General features: G+C 41.4%; 1 protein-coding gene across 3 annotated transcripts in view; it reads left to right on the top strand.

Annotated features, from left to right (window-relative positions):
* tab2 (TGF-beta activated kinase 1 (MAP3K7) binding protein 2) overlaps positions 1 to 20,364 on the top strand; it is a 41,976-nt gene that overhangs the window by 13,180 nt on the left and 8,432 nt on the right. For all 3 annotated transcript variants that reach the window (XM_008300880.1, XM_008300878.1, XM_008300879.1), the window contains exons 2-3: positions 14,695 to 14,885; positions 16,923 to 18,606. In XM_008300880.1, the coding sequence (XP_008299102.1) occupies positions 14,784 to 14,885; positions 16,923 to 18,606 (1,786 nt within the window). In that variant the 5' untranslated portion in view covers positions 14,695 to 14,783. The remainder of the gene's footprint in view (positions 1 to 14,694; positions 14,886 to 16,922; positions 18,607 to 20,364) is intronic.

Consider the following 20,364-nt stretch of genomic DNA (forward strand, 5'->3'; position numbering starts at 1 on the left):
TGACAACGAAACAAAACAAAAAACCCTGTAATACTCAAACTTGATTTGTGCTATTATGTGATTAAAACATTGCATATGGGATGTAGTGAGAAATCACTCTAATATAGGCCATTTTACTGACCAATGGCAAAGAGTGTAAGCTACTTAGTTTTAATAGTTATGATGACATTAAATGGGTTGTATTACAAGCCAATTACCCTGATGTAGGTGAAAAGGGTCTGCTCACTGAGGGAGACAAGTATGACTTGAATGTTTTGAGAGGGCTGGAATAAGACCGAATGGCATCTCAGCAGTAAAGGAGTCACGTGACTTGGCTGCTATTTGTCTTTTGGTTGGCCTCAAGGTGGGGAATGATACTCCTAACAGCTGCGGGAAGCATTTCCGGTGGAGGGTTTTCTCCTCAGCTAAGCAGACAGTGGTCCAGCAATACACTGAAGGAGGGATGCGTCGATAACTGCTTCTCCACCTCGACAAACTCAAAAATTTCAAATTGCACTGATCACAATACATTAGCCTGCTTGTGATTGTTGGTTACACTGAGCAATAGTTGAATCTCTTTACCCGCGTATATAACATTACAAATTTGCTCCTGCTTGATCAGATTTAAGTAAACAGCATCTGTAATGAGAAGCCGTTTGAGGTTCGGCTTAAAAGGCTTCATAGGGGTCTTTTTTCCTGCTTGTAAGGAGCCGATAACACCACCGGTGTTGGAGTGAACTGATGGAATGAGCTGACCAAAGACAGAAGCGCTGCTAATGTCCTGCTGTCTGTGTGCTTCAAAGAGCATGATGACATACAGTAAGTGCATTTCGTAAGGTAATAAAGGGTGAAGATTTGGCTGGTGCATACTCGGCATGTCATCGCTAAGCGCCTGAGTGCAAGCAGTCTCATTGTGTTCAATTGCCTCGCAGAGAGTGTTGAGAGACAGCGCTGCCACCCAAGCTCTAGCTGCAGTGGGCCAGAAGGTCACTTAGTTGAATCCCAGGCTAGCTCACCCAGCCTGGAAGGAGAGAAGTGGCTGAAAAAAGGCTTTCACTTTCCTTGCTAGGTGTAGTGGATGTGCCTTTGAGCAAGGCACTGAGTGCTTCATGAAGAGTGGAAAGCTGTAAATTTACTGGAAAAGCAAGCAAGTATGCAGTTGCAAATGATGTTGTATTGAAGTGGCTAAAAGGTGAATTATGCTTATGATTGAAAATACTTAAATCTCTTTGATCACAGAAAGCGCTGCCTCTGGAAGCTGATGATCACCTCTCAGTTTTTATATTTTGTCAGTGTGCATTACAATAACAGGATAAGACAGAATGTTCATAAAATGCACAGCAATAGTATTTCAATTAAGAATTTTAAATAATATGTATAAATAGGTCTGAAGTAGGGAATCATTTCAGATTTTTTAATGAAAGAATTCAGTATTATTCAGCAAGATTGAAAGGCAAACCATTACACAGTTAAGTTTGTGTCACTTATTTCATTGCAGTCAATGCCGTGAAATTATTTCAGACGGTTTCGTCTATATATTTATTTTTCATTATTTTTAATGTTTGAAGTGAAATAAAAACTAGTATCTTCAAGAGCTTGATTTAAACAGGATACACATATGCAGACAAATCACATTCAACTAGAAAAAGTTGACAAAAATAGATTGCTTAAATATGATCTTTCCAAAAATCAGACCTCAGATTTTGTTTTTTAATAGCTGCTCAAAATCCACTTAAAAACATCCCTTTTGATAAATTATTCTCAAACTCTAGTTTGCAGAAATCTAATCTAGTATCATCAGAAAATTATTTTAAATGTTTTAAAATCAAGCTTTCTGAGCAGTTTTCTGATAAGTCAGGACTTAAAGCCAAGCAGCCATTCAGTCTCAGCTGTCCTCAGTAGGACCTACACTGAAATGTGTGTCAACGAGGACATTGCTCAAAGAGCAAGGGGGAGGAAAGTTAGTCATTAACTTGCACATGTATACTGATTTTTAAGTTGGTTTTTTGTTTTTTGTTTTTAATGAAATTATATATATACATGTATATGTCATTCAGTTTCAGCGTTGAAAGACCTGTTATGCTTTGCAGGAAATATTGGGTGTGATCTTAACGGGAGGTGGCATGCTCTGTTTGCGTGTCTGCATTGTTGCGCCACTGAGAAAGAGGTGTGTGTGTGAGAGACTTCCTCTTGAAGGTGGGGCCGAGGAACGGGATTGACATGGAAGTTATGTCTGGTATTTATGGCTTTTTGTATGTGGCTTTGTTATCTCAAGGATAGGGCACAAGGTGCCAGACTGCAAAACAGCTATTAGTCAGAGTCCAGACTGTTTTGAAGATGTTACTCACAACTTTGAATTCAAATAAAGTCTTTTAGAAGTATCACAACAGTCAAAATGCTGCACCTTTACTCCCACAGTCTGACAGATGCATAGCTTTGCATGATAATTGAATTGACAAGAAAGCAGACCTATAAAGGTGTACAATTTCTCTAGTTTTATTGGTGCATAATTGTTGATGTCCATATCTAAATACTTACTACAGTGCGAAAGCTTCAGCTAATACCTTCTGTCAGTTCCTAATTTGTGCGGGTTTGATGCTAAGCTAAAGATAGCCCAATGAATTCCCAAGCTGAAGCAGCCCCTAATGAGGCATCCAGCAGCAGAAATGGTATGAGAAGTTGTTACCGTGGCTCTTAAACTGACAAATAATCTGTAAATTGTGAATCATGTAGTGGAGGAATCTGCTGCCTTGCAGCTGGCCAGTAAAACCAAGCAGTCTTTGAAACTCCTGGCGGAAAATCTGTCAGAACCAACTGTTTCTGAACCTTTTTTTAGCCCACCCCCCCACTGCAGTCCATGTACTCCCAACCCTCACTGGTATCAGATCAGTTTTCACATAACTTGGGTTTCCTTCAGTTCATTGCTGCCTGCGTGTGATGTGACAAAATCGAGCAGTTGTGTTGTTCTGAGCAGGACAGTGGCCAGACTCTCTGTTCAGTAAACTTTAACGGGCTTTGGATGTTTTGTACCCGGTAAATGTAGTTCACAGGCTGCTTGTACAACACTCTTTCACTTAACAACTCAGCTGGTATTTAGTTAGTTTTAGTAGCAGCCAGCAGGTTCACTCTGCCACATGTCCATGAGTCACTGTATGACTCGTTGTTGTGGATAGACTCAGGAGCTCCTCCATACAGTGCAGAGATCAGTGAAAACAGAGCTGCTCTGTGCAGTCAGTGGAAGTTTCACTGTTTGTCCACTGGCTTTGCTGCGTTTGCATCCCAGTGTTGAGCAACAACTTAAGACGTTTCACAGCCTTTTTGACCCAGAAATATCCTGCCTTTGTATGCTTTGAAATCAAAGCCTATAACTTAGAAGCTGCACATAAATACTTCTTGAAGTTAACAATACAAATGGGCTACTGAAATGATTTTAAATGTACATGTCTTTCATTTTAAATGTTTTTCTGGCCAAATGCAAAATGATAATTTTTACCTGACTGGTAGTTTTGGAGTAAGTTAAGGCCCTTTTTTTTCCATCCCAGAGCTTCTCTTTTTTTCTTGAAATTGCCTACATTTGTGACTCAGAAGCACAACACAGTGGCTTTATAATTACTACTTGACAGCTGTAAATGGGAGCTTTGGACAAACACATGAAGGCAGGGTTGGTAGTTCTCGTGATTGACAACTACCTGCCAAAACCTCTCATAAAGCAAACAAACACCTCGCCATAACCTAAATTTACCAATTGTCAGGCAGCGTCTGGTCAGTTTCTCTCTTTAAGATTTGAGTCAGGCCTGTGGTAAAAAAAAAAAAAAAAAAAACCCCAACTTTTTAAAAACTGTATATGGGCTCTTAAAAAAAATTCTTAATTTGAAATCATGTTTGTGATAGTAAAATGTCATGTTTCTAGCTTACATAAAAACTACATATAATCATGTTGAATTATAGGAAAGATTGCTTAACCCTCTGAACCCTAAGCATTTTCTGTGTTTTTGTTTTGTTTGTTTGTTTTGTTTTTGCTCTGTCACATTTTTCCATGGCTAGAAATAGAACTCAAAATGTCTGTTGTGCAGGGAAACAACCTTGTGAAGTTTTTTTTTCTCTGGCCTTTTTAGATAGGACAGTCGAGAGAGAGACAGGAAAGTGGGGGATGAGAATGGGGGAAGGGGTTGCAGCAAAGGGGCATGAGTGGGATTCGAACCCATGGCCGCTGTATTGGGGACTACGGCCCCTGTACATGGGTCACCAGCTCAACCAGGTGAATTATAGCGGTGGTCCACAACCTTGTAAAGCTAAAAATCATAAAAAGTGAAAGTTCAGTTTCTTTGATTCAACAACAACAAAAAAACAAACCCTGGAATCAACATGTACATCGCTGCATACTATAGATATCTTACTACTTAGATTTTTCATTTATAACAATGTCTTTTCTGTGTGAACATAACCTGCATTTCAGCACAGTTCAGCAGAAAAGTCAGTGAATTTTTGCTACATGACTGTTGGTTGCAACTGAGTCATTACTGTTCTGTTTTTTAGTTTTTTACAGCATCTAGAAAGTGCAAGAGCTTTGTTTTTGGCAAATCTTTAATGGGACAAATAGAAAAGGTTCGATGAAACATCAAAATTTTAAGCTTATTTGGATAATTGTTTTCTGACAGAATGATGTGTCACAGATGAGCCGTTCAGGGACAGTGGGATAGTGGAAAATCCAATGATTTTTTGCCTTTTTATGGTTTGTTTGTGTGATAAATGGTGTAATATTTGTATGATAGCAGGCCTTCGAATCGTTCATTGAATTTCGGGGTTTATAATACACTTTATCTACCAGTAGAGCTGAAGTGATCAGTCAGTGTTGGCAACTATTTTGACCTTTTATAAACTTTACACTTTTACACTATATTTGGCACAGATAGTGCTTTGTAGATGTAATTCAAAGTTGTCAGATTAGTGCAAAGGTATAGTAGTTTGACTGTTTGGTTTAAAGGAAGAGTAAAACCACGGGCTTTTTGTGACTCGGAGCTACATCACTGAATCTGTCAGCGTTCTCAGAAGACAGGAAAATGCCTTTACTTGTCTTCTCACCCCTTCCTCACGCTCACCACTAAAATCCTCTGCATGTTACATTCAGTGCCTTCCACGATTTGCTGCTCCACACCTTGTTCTTGCAGCTCGTTGTTTTGGAAGAAAATCTGACGACTTTTTATTTTTTTTGCCTGAACAAAGCTAACTTAGTGGCTGTCCAAATACAACAGGATCTACCAGGACGTACAGTGATGGGAATAATAAATAACAATATATGGAGCAGAAAATGAATAGCTGTTCAGTGTTTGGTCAGGCCAGAGCCCTGCTGCTGTACTGTGCTGACTTTGTGCTCTCCTGTGACATAAAGTGTTCAGACATGTATCCAACTGCTTTATATACCCATTTTAAAGGTTTGCATTGCTGCTTTTTTTCCTCCATTGTCTGGATTGGTTGGTTAAAACCTCCACCCTTCTTTTGGCCTGTGGCAGTATTTGGATGAAAACTGCTCTACTTGCAATGAGTGCCAACAGTTTGTAAAGCATTTTCCTCCTTCCAAGTACGCTATCCCAATAAGGTGTGAAAGTAATGTACACGGCCCCATGGTTTGGACACCGTCGACACCATGGTTTATGGATGGAAAAAAACCTCTATCATGTAACCTATCTTTCCTGAAACTTGGTTTGGAAAGTGCAGCTTATAGATTATACCATACCTGCTCAATGAGAGTCTGTGTTGGGGCTTGTCAGCTGGCAATTAATGTTTCCACAATGTAAGGAAAAACACTGCACAGTGCCCTGCTGGGGCTGTCGTTGCTACACACTCGTATTTGCTTTTCACTTAATAATTTTTGCTTTGTAGATTGATCACACCCTCTTTTTTAATTCAGATTTTCTTGGAGGAAGCAAAACAGAAAGATTAGTGGTTTAGGATAAGACTTTTCATGTTGTTGAGGTTTCTATTTTAAGCCCGGGCTGTGGTCCTGACATATAATGCCCAAGGAAAGGGGGAGGAGGGTCCTCAGAAACAACTGTTTTGCAGAGGTGGAGGATTGTTGCACAGCCTCACTCAACAGCTGCACCTTTGGATAAATTTATAGCTTTTTAAAATACCTGTGATTAGGAGTTTAAATTCTGATTTTGTGAGTATTTTGCAGCTTTCGTTTTCAGTATTATACTGTGTTCTTGAAAGCACTAAAATAAAAACAGTTTGTTAACTATTGTTAGTACTTTTACATGTAGTAGAATCACAGTAGTACATGTGGATAGCTGGTAGGGCTGAACAATAATCAAAATATTATTGAAATCGCAATATGGCCAAGTACAATAACCAAACTGTAGAAGACAATTTTATGGGGGAAAAAAATGCAAAAATTGCTAGTTCCACTGAAGCTGTGACTCGCATCACAACATCTGTCAAAATAATAATAATAAATAATAATAATAATCAATATGGTGTTTTGTTTTGTTTTTTGGATGTTGTTCAGCCCTAACAGATGGCTTTTCTATTGACACACAACCAAGGTGCTTTGGACATGTTTGCAGTGTTGTCAAGTTTGCAGGACTTTGTGGTTGTGATTGCCGATTTTGTTTGACTCCAATTTGTAAAAATGCTTTGTCTTTGACAGTTTTTCGAAGACAAAACATTGTGGCCTGCTTTTAGATGTTTGTTTTTTAAAATCTTTTAAATTCTACGTATAATCCCTGTGCATCCATCTCTCATCCTCTTTTCCTAAAACAGTCTGTCTTCCCAGACGTTTTGGTAGTGTTGGTTAGTGTTTGAAAACAAGCAAGTTTGGAGAGAATATGTCCTTTGAGGCCAATCTGCGGCAGATTTCCGAAATCCCTCTGTGAATTATAACTCACTTTCTCCAAAATGAACAGATGGTAATACAACTATTTCTGATTCATAAATCCTTATTTAGGAAATATAATCCAAAGTCAGACTGTCTCATGTAATTACGCAGTGCCAGCTTGGCATGAAAAGTTTTTTGCTGCCATAGATTTACTTTCTGGTCTTTCTCAAATTGGCATCTGTTGACTATTTGCTGTGTCACTCAGCTTTGTGGCTTCGCTGGCACCGCTTTGGTGAGGAAATGAGCCTCCTGTGATCAACTGTCGAGCAATCCTCATGTTGTCATTCTTGCATGTCAACGTGGTTCATGTTGTGACCCTAACCTTTCCAGTTCTGAACAAATGCAGAGTCCTCCACTAACAGAAAAATACTGATGATGCTATAGTTTCTGTGGTTGAATTCAGCCATGTGGAAATAATGTAATTTGATAGAAATTAAGATGTTGCTTGTTGTAAATAAGAAAGATGGATGGTCACTTGATCAAGAAACTACGATTACCTGAACAATATTTCAAATCCTCCTGGTGTTTTCTACTTGTAAGGCTAACACTAGGCTAAATCAGAATTGATTCAATCGGCTTAATATATGTTGTAGTTTATATGCATTTTTATTTCTTCTCTCTAAACCTATGCCTAAAAAATCCTTTTTTGTCTTTAGGAAAATAGTGTTTTGCAAAATAGCCAAGCTCATCATAATCACATTTCTACTCACATGCAGCCCTGCCTAAGATGCTTGGGATTCCCGTTCATGGTGTACAACATAAGTCTTTAGTTAGAAACTCGAGTAAGGGCCAGACTCATCTTATTGTTGACCAGACATTTGCATGTTTATAGTCGACTGCGATCTCATTAAAAAAAAAAACAAAAAAAGAAAAGTGTGACTGTCACACATGTAGGACAATGTGAATTTGTAAAGCCATCGACATGACGGCTTAAACCCTGTGTCAGACGCACTGCATGAGAAATATCCTAAATTGCAGCCTTTGTGATTTACTAATTGCACTGTTTCAAACTTCCATTTAAAGTGGATTATTTGTTAAGCTCTACTGCAGACCACTAAATATGTTTCATCTTTGTACAGAAACTGAGAAAGTGTGGAATAAAAATCAGAGTCTAATTGCAAAATACCGAGAAAAACAAATGGATCTTTTTTTTTCTTCCAAATGTTAAGCAATGTTTCTTTCATAGTTTTTAACAGCAAATAGTTTACCATCAACTCCTGGCAATTGTGCTATTGATGTAGCAGATGTATGACCAGAATAAATTAAAGTACAGAATGTGGTGACCAAAAATAAATAATGCATTGCTGACTTGCTCAATAATCATAAATAAAACACTGTGAAAGACGATGCTAATTACTTAGGTCAGTGGTTCTCTACCAGCTGCTTTTAAACATTTGAGAAGCGCACAAACCTGTATCACAGGTTGCATTAACTTTGAGTTTTCTTAAGTTCTAAAAAGAGAAATGATCCCTTAACTTATGTTCTACTTCTGTTGCATCTTGATGCAAGAAATAAGCTTTTGTCAAAATGACTGCTGTTTATCACAGTTTGCTTGATATAACAGATGAATGTATGTTTAGATAAAATACTTTTTGCATTGCCAAGTTTTTGCTAAATGCCCACCATTAATGTATGAGAGCTTTCCATGTTTAATTTTGTCAATTTTAATGTGTTTGGTACATATATAAAATACCATGTATTCCCTTGCCTTCTTTTCATTTCCCTACTCTCTTACATATTGGTTTTTCTATTTCTCATTTTCTGTTTTCCTACTGAAATTGCTTCTTTACAATGCACACATTGAGGGGTTCTGAACTCCAACAAGAGCACTGCTGCAGTTGTGCCTTTGATGTGGCTTGTTAATAAATGAAAGGCCTGCAAAACATTCTGCTCATGGTCAGGGTGTCTGCAGGTGAAAGCAGCTGTCAGGCTGCATGATAAAACACACATTTGTACTTTAAGAAGCTTGTTAATAAGCGCAGCTCTTTTGTTGCCTGCAGAAATTTTGTCTTAAGGAGGTGGACAGAGAAGTGGAGGAGGAGGAAAAATAGGAAGGTCAGAATCAACTAGTATGTGAGCCGAGCACATATTCACCCACAGAAGAGCTCTGCAGCAAATGCCTGACAGTTTCACCTACTTATGTCTTCTAAATGCTCTTTCTTCTTCCTCCTTTATTTGGTCAAGATACATTCAACCAGCCAGGCAGCCTTTTTTAACCTTTACTTAAAGTGTTTACAGACAAAAACAAAAAGTTGGAAAAAGCTGGCAGGCCATTGATTGCAAAAAAGAGGCCTGGAGAGAGGAGCTTCTCCGTGTTTCTAAGACCTCCGAGTTTCCCACAGTGCCTTGGGAGGGGTTGGTCAACCTGGGGAGCTGGTGCCCTTGCCTGCTTCCAATCAAGCACCATCTGCAGGCTGCGGTGCTGAAGAATTTTTGATTTCCTGCACACACACTCCCCCACCATGCATATACACACACACACACACACACACACACACACACACACACACACACACACACACACACACGCTTGCACACAAACACTCTCCTACCCCTGTTTTCAAAAGTGGGCAACTAAAAGCCGAGCAGGCTGTCTTGCAGAGTTGATCCGAGTTCTGTGCGCACTGTGAGGCCCAGGCTTCATGGCACAGTTGAGTGCAGTTTGGGTTCTGCACATAATGTGTGGTTTGTTTCTGTTCTGGAGACATTGCCTGGAACAAAAGAACTGCCTCATACTGTGTGGAGCTCATGTGCAAGCCCAGCACACTTACAGTGAACGTGTTGTCTAATAGTGTTGTCGTTAGTATGATAAGTTTAAATTGATGAAGGGGAAATATTATTGTCTGAAACTTATTTATAAGGTGAATCTTTCATTCTGTGCACATAAACGTGTAACAAGACACAAGATTTGTACTCTTACTTTGGCCTGACCTTTCAAGATGAAGCTTTAGGATGTTTTAAGACAATGTTGTTGAAGATGCACAACTGTTTCAAGTTTCCACTGATGACACAGTTGCAGTTTATCTTCAGGTTTATTTTAGTCGGACTCGTGACATTAATATGGTGGGAAATCACTTTGATTCAGTGGGTCACAGCTTTTGTGATGACTCGAAAAGCTCTTTTGTTAAGACTAGTCGGCTCGGTAAAATTTCCATGCGTTCCTATGCTCTGTGGGAGGCAAGGTAAGGCCTGCGGTTCTTCAGAGTCATTGAATCAGGATGAAATGTATAAAAAAACCAAAAGAGCATGAATCAGATTGCATTCTTTAAGAACGACGAGAATAGATGAGTAATTAGCAGAAAAATGAAGGATGCCATGAGAGAAAGTGCAGCAGTTTGCCTGTTTCTACATATCTGAGGTAAATCATGCTGCAAGTAACACATCTGAAGCAGCTTAGCAAAATAATTAATCTTACTACATTATGTAGTGCAGTAAATCTGATATATCAATATATAACCAGCTCTGTGTTTTCTTTCCACGTACATGCTTTGCATTTGTAGATGTAATTAATCCTTCGATATTTTGAATTGACTTATTTAGAGCTCTACGTTGGAAATGTGTCACTCAGGTGCAATATTACTCTCTCTTAAGTTACTAAGTAAGTAGTTTTATTTCCTGCCGTGAAAATAATTTATCATCGTGACTCAACGTGATTGGATATTGGTCCTTTGAGTACTTTAAGCAGTAGCCGGTTGTGTGCTGCTTTACAGTGCAGCATTCATGTGAGTGTGCATGTGTGTCTGTGTGAGCCACATGCACACGTGCATGTCCGTTGATTCTTTGGAAGACTGGGGCGCCTGCCAGCAACCCTCAACAGCGTCCACTGCCAATTAGTCCCTTTATTTGTTTAAATTTTGCTGGACCAAGACGCAGCAGTTAAGACATTCCATGCAGTGCTGCTGGGCTGCTCCTTAAAGCTGCAGAGGATGTTTCTGATTGAAGTTCAGATGGGATCCTTACGGTTTCCACTGCATTTAATGTTTTTCATATTTAAACTGCCATTTCCGCAGAGGGCGCATCATCTGAAGATTTGGTTTGACGAGATCAGCACTGTCCCGAACAATCATGATCAGACATTCCACTCTTGGCAAGCTGAAGCTAAAATGGCATGACATTTTGTTGTGTGTTTTTTGTTCCCTGTAATGTGTAGCTTCTTTGTTTGCATTAACTTGTTGTGTTTGGGGTATTGTACCAGCTGTAGCGTCAGGTGCTGGGCTGATATTTTCTCCAAAGACTCCTGTTGATTATTTGTTCACATTTTATTTAGGCTTTAATTGATTTGGACATTTTTAGGTGCTTTGACTCTGGCAGAGTGAATGAGTCCATTGATGGAGCATGGCAGGCCTGCTACCTCCAGAAATGAGTGTGGAGCTGTGGGTCAATGCTTTGGCACAGTGAATAACAGCCTCAGCAATGGAAGCTTTGTCTCTATCTCTGCTGGCAATGCAGCGCTGCCTCAGGCCCAGTTCCACCACTGCCTTCAGGGACACCAAGGACTAATCTGCCCCCTTCAGAGCCACCCCCACACATGGGCCGGCTGCAGGCCTATAATTACCTACAGTGAAGAGGTGTGGACTTTTTTGTTTTTGAAGCCGGGAAACAATCTAACCACACTGTTGACCTGTAACTGGGTCAGCCGCCAAGTAGTGAATTTCCTTTCCCACAACGGTTAAGCTGGCCAGCCTTCTGAGCAGAGCCTGAATGCTGGACTGTTGTCCACTGGCTCTCTGCAGCGATGTCTCCTCTTGGCCTGTAAATCAAACAGACAGATGTAAACTGATAATGTATTAGCCTGCAAAAGTGGTGTGTGAAGCTGGATACTTTAAAGGATTGATTTTCTGTCGGCTTTATTAGCTTAATCTGCTGGAGGAGATGCTTTACTGGAGGCAGCAGGTTTTGCTCTAAACATGTAATTTGAGATATGGCACACTGTTTTCCTCTGCTTTGCATTTCGAGGCTCTTGCACTTCTTTTTTGACACACTCAAAATGAATTATGCAGTCTGGGGGCATAATTGCAAAGCTTTCCATTTCCTTGTATTTCAAAAGACAGAAGAAAGCTGATGGTTAGTTTTAGGGCCTTGTTTAGTGGACAATTTTCTAGTTTTACTATTCAGGTGTTGATGAGTTCTCTCTTTTGCTCGGAGCTTGATAGAAAGGACTTTGATTAATACATTGGAGATATAGTTTATTTCAGTTTTCTTTGTTAGAATATGAAATTTCCACTTTTGATCTCAGAGGAAAGCTTTGCTTCACCTTCCTACTGCCTTCTGATGTTCTGTCAAAGCTCTCTATAAATCAGTTACTTGGTCTCGCTCTGTTTTAGGCTCCTCCTTGCAGCTGGCACCCTGCTATTGACAGTAGCCAAACAGCTCCTCCTGTTATCGGCCATAGACGGATGTTTTGCAGGGCCGATTTACAGCTTTTCAGTTATGACATTACACATCCTCATAGCTTAGATAAGACAGACACAGCTGTTCAGATAAATGCTTTGTCTTCTTGGCAGAAATAAGAGGCCGGTGTGATCTGAAGCACACTCTTGACTTTTCTCGTCGTCAAATAAGTGTTTAAATGCTTGTAAATTTGGTTCTGGATAATTTCACCCCTCAAAGTTCACTTGCTCTGTGTGAGCATTGGGATTGCTGTCGGGAGACTTCTCACTCGTTCCTCCCCTCTGCATCACACAGCATTGATCGGCACAGACGAGAACGGGGTGTGCTTCATGTGTCACAATGTTTTGATTGGCATGTTTGAACCTCCCACAGGAAGATGTTTCGAAAGAGTGCGGTTAGAAGAAAAGTGTGGGATAACACAAAACACGGCTGTCATGCACTTCTTACCCTTTCAATTTCTCATGACTGCTCTGTTTCACGTCACTTTTGTCTGTGTTTCTGGTTCCTTAACGTCGTAGCGTAATGGTTGGAGACGAACACTTGAGGGTGTGCCAGATCAATTCCCTGGACTAGCTGTTTAAAATCTGGATCAATGAAGTGAAAGAGAAACGACTGCAGTGTGCCTTGGCTGCTGTAGTGAAGTTGCACAGTGGCTAGTAGTAAAATAGTGTGGTTGCATTGGCCAGCTCCCAGGTTATGAGTATAGCTTATGCATAGAACGAGGATAGGAAACAGCCAAGTACAGTTGGTGAACACCCAACCAGCCATTCGTTTCTCCCCAGCCAGCATTTAACATACTCAGTTGCCTGTTTACTCAGTCTACTTAGTTAGAACTATCACAGTCTAATGCATCAGGGTTTGTTTTTTTAGCTTGTTTTCCAGCTTTATTTACATTTTCAAACCTGTAGATTTTGGCAGTGTTGAATAGCATTTTGAGGTATATTGAGAGGTGCTTCTAACACTTTGTCCACCTCGTCAGTTTCAATGACTGTAGGCTAAATATTAGAAACACCTGCCAAAATAATTGGAGAGGTTTATAAATCAACGAACTTTATTCCTCCTGAAGCGGCGCCTTGTAGATTGTATATCTTGGAGCAAATGGTTGTAGCACATGACAGGAAAATGATTTTGTTGATTTGTAAGTAAACAAATATCTGTAAATCATCTGCTAGCTTATTTTAGAGATGCAGCAATTACCCAGTTAGCTGTCAGCTAATAAATTCATTGCCAACTATTATGAGAGTTGTTTAATCGGTTTCAGTAATTCTCTAAGAAAAAAAGTCAAAATTATCTGATACCAGCTTCTTAAATGTGATATGTCGTGGTTTCTTTACTACTCTGTAAGAGTAAACTGGATATATTCACGATATGGACAAAACACCACTTTTGATTTTTTACGCCTTTTCCTTCGTTAGCTACATCCCTAGCTTATGCTTAACCAGGCTTCAACGTTAATTTAGTATTAGCTGTTGATTAAAGATCAAAGATTTGAGTGATCATAGTGGGTTCGTATACAAATTGGAACATCACTAAATAATAACAACAGCCATAACTAAAGATTTTGGAGAGTTTGAGGCAAATTTGAATGCTTCCTAATTCTTTAGCAGTTTGGCAAGTTCATTTAGAACTTTTCTCCCTTTTTTTTTTTTACTCTGTAGGGTTCTGTTCTCCCAGCAGCAGATTTATGGTGCTTCAAGTTGTACAACCAAACAAATCAGCAGCATATTTGCTGACACCATAGAGCACAAAAGAAAATCCAGCACACAAGTGTGCGTTTATGCTTTTTGGAGAAACCCTTTCCGTGGTTAATTTTGGGTTAAGCAACAAATAAAGAGTTCTTCAGATTTATGTGTGTGAGATAGTCATTGACAGTTTGCAGCCCTGCAGCTCTTCGTCTGTCTTCGTGCTGCAGAGAAATTCCCAGGAATCAACTGTTCTGCAGAGCTGCCTTACGTTGGATCTTTATGTGGAGATTTGCATCCAGACCAGACTACTTTTCGGCCCTGTTCTTTCCTTAATAAATGAATGTTGATGTTAAGATCAGTGGGAAAGGTTGGTTTTCTCAATAGTCAGTCAGAGGTGGTTTCCTCCCTTCGCTGCTCTTTTATTAAGGAGCTTTGTGGGGAGGAGGGCTGCTGAAATGAATGCTGTCTATTCTCATTGACGACCTCTGAAATCTTGTTTTGAAAGCTCCCAGGCATAATGAAATAGACAACCTCAAATGTCTGACGGATGTCTTGTTGAGCAGAGTTGCAATAGACCACATTGGCTCCTTCCCTGCCTCTTGGACAAGCTTACTTTTTCATTGAATGTTAACAAAACACAGACATATCCACCTCAAATGTGAAAACTGCCTTCAGTATGGAATACAGAAAGATGGGATTCGTAACTGGTATTGAAAGAACATTTTTTTCTTATCAGTTTTCCTTTCTTTCTCTGTTTCAATTCAGAAGATGATCAAAATGAAGGCGGTTTGCTGCCACGACTGACGCCCCAGTGCACTGAACAGAACAAGCAGTCCTGACCTGGCAACATACGAATGGCCCAGGGAAGCCACCAGATTGACATTCAGGTTTTGCATGACCTGCGCCAAAAGTTCCCTGAAGTCCCAGAGGGTGTTGTCTCCCAGTGTGTTCTGCAGGTAAGGGGCTTAAAACCTCCAACACCAGAACAATGGGTGTCTGCAAAGTAAAGCCTGACTAAAATGTGTTTTTCATAGGTAGCCAGTTGGTTATTCTTAACTGTAAAACGTCCTGGCCAAAATTAAATGGGTCAAAAATGCTGAATATATAAATTTTACTGTCAGCCTTGAAAATCCTCTGTAGGCTGAGCTCCAGTCCTTGGCATCGTTATTTCAACAGAGCAATAAATTAGTCCACAAGATCTTACTACCTGGGTGACAGATATTAATCTACATAGATTTACAATCTATATACAATCATGAGACAGAAGCGCTAGGAAATATGTGAGGGAAAAAGATAAATCAGAGTTAACTCAATAAGAATTATGCTGTGTTTTGTTTCACGTCAGCCTGCTTTCTGTTAACTGTCAGGACTTCTGTGTTAAAGTCTAAGTGGCTAGTGCAACAAATTAAACAGGTTAATGCCATAAATTTTGCCGGTTGCTGTGTTTTTTAAACCATTATTATCTGTCACTAAGACAAAATGGTATCTAAAGCCCCTTTCAGACATTGGTTACATCGCTTCATTCATCAGTCTGTCAAATTGAAGGCATTTAGACATAATGTTCCTACGGCTTCCTTCAGATGTAACCACAACAGAGACGGAGAGAGCCATGGTATGCATCAAGTAATGTATAATACATAATAATTCACTTATAAACAAAAGACTCAATCTAAACTAAGAGCTCGCCTAGTTTCTTAGCTTCAAAAAGTGACTGGACTTCTCTTTATTGGTTCTCGAAGACATTTCAATCTCATCCAAGAGGCTTCTTCAGTTCAGAACTGAAGACTGAGAGGCAAGCGTAAAGTATTTATAATTTCCTAAACACAACAAAATTATATCCGTGCATGATGATAATGTAACTACTACTTAACTAGCAGTAAAATACAAATACCGTGACAGCTGTGATGACGATCAGGACTCGGCCTGAGCGTGGCTGCTACGTAACAAATGATTTAATTGTAGCTCATAAACTGTGACACTGTGTGACAGCTCACCTGTCTGAGGTGAAGAAAAGTACACAGAGTGAACTGCTGTCACATCCTGATTAATTATGCCTCATAAAATGTGTCAGTACTGATCCAGTTGGGGATAATTTATAATAATATGTAATTATTTAAGTTACTGCTTTTGCACCTTGCATAAATACCAGCAACTTTCACTTTGGAGATGCTCATATTGGTCCTGCTGCTGTTTGATGCTGCAGGTATTTATTCTCTACTATAAACAGCTGGAAGCAACAAACTGTGCCTGCCTGCGATGTTGCTAGACTAATATTGGTGCTGAACATGCCAAGTTGTTTACACCAGACAAGTCAGAAAAGTAATTTGCACATTCCTGCACATAAATCATAAATATTGCTTTGACTTTTAGATCATTTCAGATCCTCTGGATTTGCTACACTCGCCATGTATTGACTTGAAACACTTGCTTTCTTTTTAAATCTTTTTGTCCTTCTTTAAAATTCTCCTCTTCTCTGCATGTATTCTGAGCACCATGTATTGTAAGCACCAAATCACCAACTTGAATTACTTGTATGTGAAAAACCCACTTGGAAAAACTTTTTCTGATTCTGAACTGTAAAAAAATTGCTTCACACGTTTTGAAGTCATCACTTGTGCTTGCTAGCTGTTGATGAGACTGTATGCAGTTCAGACTGGTGCCGTGTTGACAGTAATAGAGAAATGTTACAAAGTCAGACCTGGTGAGATTGCTATCATGACTTGTGAAAAAGGTGATAAAGGTGTTTATTCAGACATAAGCCTGACAACGGAAATGAGTGTATGTCTGACAGGGACTTTTGTCATTGAAAGGAGTGGTGCACTTAATAAACAAGCGAGTCAACAATGTTCAATGTTCAATGCAGGGCTTAAAATGTTGTGCTTAAAAACTGAATGTAACACTTGTGTCTTTGTTTCTTCAGGTTTTAGAGTTCCTATTTGAAGCATGAATGATGTATACTGACTTTATTTCCTCTGTTTCCCTCTTCCCTGCAGAATAACAACAATTTAGACGCCTGCTGTGAATACTTGTCCCAGGTCAGTCCGGGCTACCTGTACAGTGAAGGAGGGAACCTCAGCTTTTCTGACGACCCCAGCTTCACCAGGCTCCGTAATCACATGACCCAGCTGAACCTGGGCCTGCAGTCTCAGAATGTGCATGTGGCCCCGGTTCGGGACGGCCTGAGAATGAACGGCAGCCGGACTCTGGCCCATAGCCTGAGTGACGGGCCCCTCCAGACAGGCCAGGCCCCCAACAGTGACTTCTTTCAGCAGGAGCCCCAGTCAGCCCCCGTGCAGGTGCCCTCCACTCTCAATGTATTTGGTGTGATGGAGCCTACGCGTAAACCGCAGCCTCCACAGCACCTTGGACTCTACCCTCTGGGTGTCAAAGGAACAAGTATGGGTGTCCATCAGATGCCACGCTTCAACCCCATTACCGTGACGCTAGCCCCGAATATCCAGACAGGCCGCAACACCCCTACTTCTTTGCACATACATGGCGGGCCGCAGTCGGGCTTAAGCAGTCCACAGGGTAACTCTATCTACATTCGGCCCTACGTTAGCCAGTCCGGTACGACCCGGCAGAACCAGCAGCAGGGAGGCAGGGCCCAGTACAGCCCCACTTCCCAGCCCCAGCAGCAGATCTACCAGATCTCACACCCTTCCTCCCTGTCCAGCTCCTGGTCCGGCCCTCAGCACTCCTCCTCACATACCTCACAGCACCAGACCCAGGGCCACCAGACCTCTCACGTCTACATGCCGATCAGTTCCCCCACAAATCCCCAGGCGCCCTCCATTCTCCCCACTGGAAGCCAGGCCTCGTCCTCCGGTGTCTCCTCGTGCTCTTCTTCGTCCTCGTCCTCCTCTGTCATGCCCGGCTCCCTGTCGACCATCAGCCAGTACAATATCCAGAACATCTCCACTGGCCCGCGCAAGAATCAGATCGAGATCAAACTTGAATCTCCCCAGAGGAGCAATTCCACAACAGCCGTGCTGCGGACAAGCAGTGGGCCCCGTTCGTCCTCCACTTCTTCCTCCTGCCCTTCGTCTTCCTCCTCTTCGACCGGGGTGGCTACTGTCCCCACCACCCCTCTGTCCATCGGAGGCCCAGGTCTAAGCCGCAGCCAGCCCACTGTTTACATCTCTGCCAGCCCGCCTACTGCTGCTACCACCCCCTCTGAGGAGGCCATCGTGGCCTCAGCTGGCTCCCGCTCCCAACCCAAGTTTTACATTTCTGCCAATGCCCCCAGTGACGAGGGTGGGGGTAGGAACCCCCCCACAGTCTACATCTCAGCAAACCCTCCCTTGCAGGGGTCGTCGGGGGCCAGGAACATGGGGGGCCAAGTGAGCATGGGCCCCGCCTACATCCACCACCATCCGCCTAAGTCCCGTGCCTCTGTGGGAGGGGGAGGCACGGCTTCTTCCCCTCGTGTGGTGGTGACTCAGCCTAACACAAAATACACTTTTAAAATCACCGTGTCTCCTAATAAACCCCCAGCCGTGTCTCCCGGAGTTGTGTCCCCGACTTTTGAGTCGGGGGCCCTACTCAGCCTACCCGACCACCACTTCGTGGAGCCAGACCCCCTGCATCTGTCAGACCCGCTGTCACCACACAGGGAGAGGCCGAGCGAGCCTCGCAGACTCAGCATGGGCTCTGATGATGCAGCGTACACACAAGGTGAGCAATGCTGAGTGTCATCACTCTGATATTTATCTGATCTTTATCTCTCAGCGAATAAATGCACCAGAAAGTACAGATTCACAGTCAGTAGTATATTGTAAGTAAACTAATTCCATTGATCGTTAGTAACAACAGTTGACCATAGTCAGCCTTGCAAAGTGGTATCAGTCATGCTCGTGCATCAGCTCGTATGCCGACGAGTTTGAAAATACATTCTTTAGTTGGCTAGTTAAGAGCCCATAGTTTGGATCCAGATTGACAGAAATGTTCAGAATTTGTTTACACTGTGAATCCTCCCTTTAAATAATCCTCTAATGTCTTGTAAGAACTGTTTGCTTCATCGTTTGTTAGTTGTTTAGCGAAGGTCAAGTGGGTAAAGAGTACTTTTCCTCTTCAGCCATTATGTGCACAGTGATAAGACGAAAACACCAGCCTTGTTTTAATAATAAATAATAGTATACAGTTTTGGAGGGGTTTTTTTGCTACTCGTAGTCGACTTAAATGCTTTTTCCACTGCTTTCTGCCAAGAAAGTAATTTTACTATAAAGTATACTGTGTGATTTTAAAAGTCTTTTTCCATAACATCGACTGTAATGTATTTCTTGAGCCAAACTTGCTGTCACTGTTGTTCAGCTGTGGAGGAAACACTGCTCTTCATCTCCATAACGTAGATAAAAGCAAAGGTGACTCGGCAAGTGAGGGCTGGTGTGATGACTGTAGTGTGAGTCCTCTGTGCTAAATGCTGTGTTTGCCCCATCAGCCCTGAGACTAGCAGATTCTGTCGTGAGTCAAACATGTCGGAGTGCTCTGCTGTTTCCTTTTTTGGGCTTTTAACTGTATTATGTGTGAGTCACCGGCTGTGGCTCCTGCACAGTGGTGACTACCACCAAAAGGGGCTTCACATTGGGCATGCTGCCTCTGCTGCTGACCCTCATCAGTTCAGCTTTTTCTGCTTTGAGTTGGAAAAAATGTATGTTGACCCCGACTGTTGTGCTTGGCTGACTCATATTCAAAGCTGTTCTTGATCCAGACACACCTGCCGCCACATAACTGTTAAACATTAACCATCACCGTTATTGTTTGGCAGCAGAATAACATTATTTTTGTTGCATAACTGTGTTGAACACCCGGTTCTGATTGGCAAGTGAAGACCTGGGTTAAATGCAATCACACCCTGAAGTCAGTTAAGTCTGTTTGGCTGAATCAGATAACAACTAACACCTGGTGCAAGACATTATCCTTTTTATGCTGCAAGAATTCCTGTTGGTCACTGTGTGTTTTTTGAACGCGCATATTTGTTTTTAAGTGTTTGTTATTGTGTGTTTAGTGAATTAGTAACACAGCCAGACTGTGCTTTGTGAGCTAGATCTACGCTACAAAATCCAATTGATCAGACTCATACAAGGGAGTCTTTGTATGATAACATGAGCAGCCGCCACCCCCGATTCCTGAATCTCAAAAACAACAATTAAAACCAGGCGTTGCCAATACAAAATAAAGTGTTACCCTGCAACCGCATGACCTATTTGTCTCCAGCTGGTGGATAGTTGAGAAGAAATTAAACAGTGTTTTCAGAACAGCAACCAGGTTTTCCAGTTTGACAGCTATGAGAAAAGACAATGGACAGCCTACAAGTGACACACCTGTTTCATCTGGGGCAAGACAGATTCATCCACATTTGACTTATTGATATATGAGAACTAATGTAGTTTGTTGTGCACGTGCATTCGAGTTTTTGATGTATGGGCCTAGTGA

The sequence above is a fragment of the Stegastes partitus genome, unplaced genomic scaffold (genome assembly GCF_000690725.1).
Source record: "Stegastes partitus isolate 25-593 unplaced genomic scaffold, Stegastes_partitus-1.0.2 Scaffold1603, whole genome shotgun sequence".
NCBI lineage: Eukaryota > Metazoa > Chordata > Actinopteri > Pomacentridae > Stegastes > Stegastes partitus.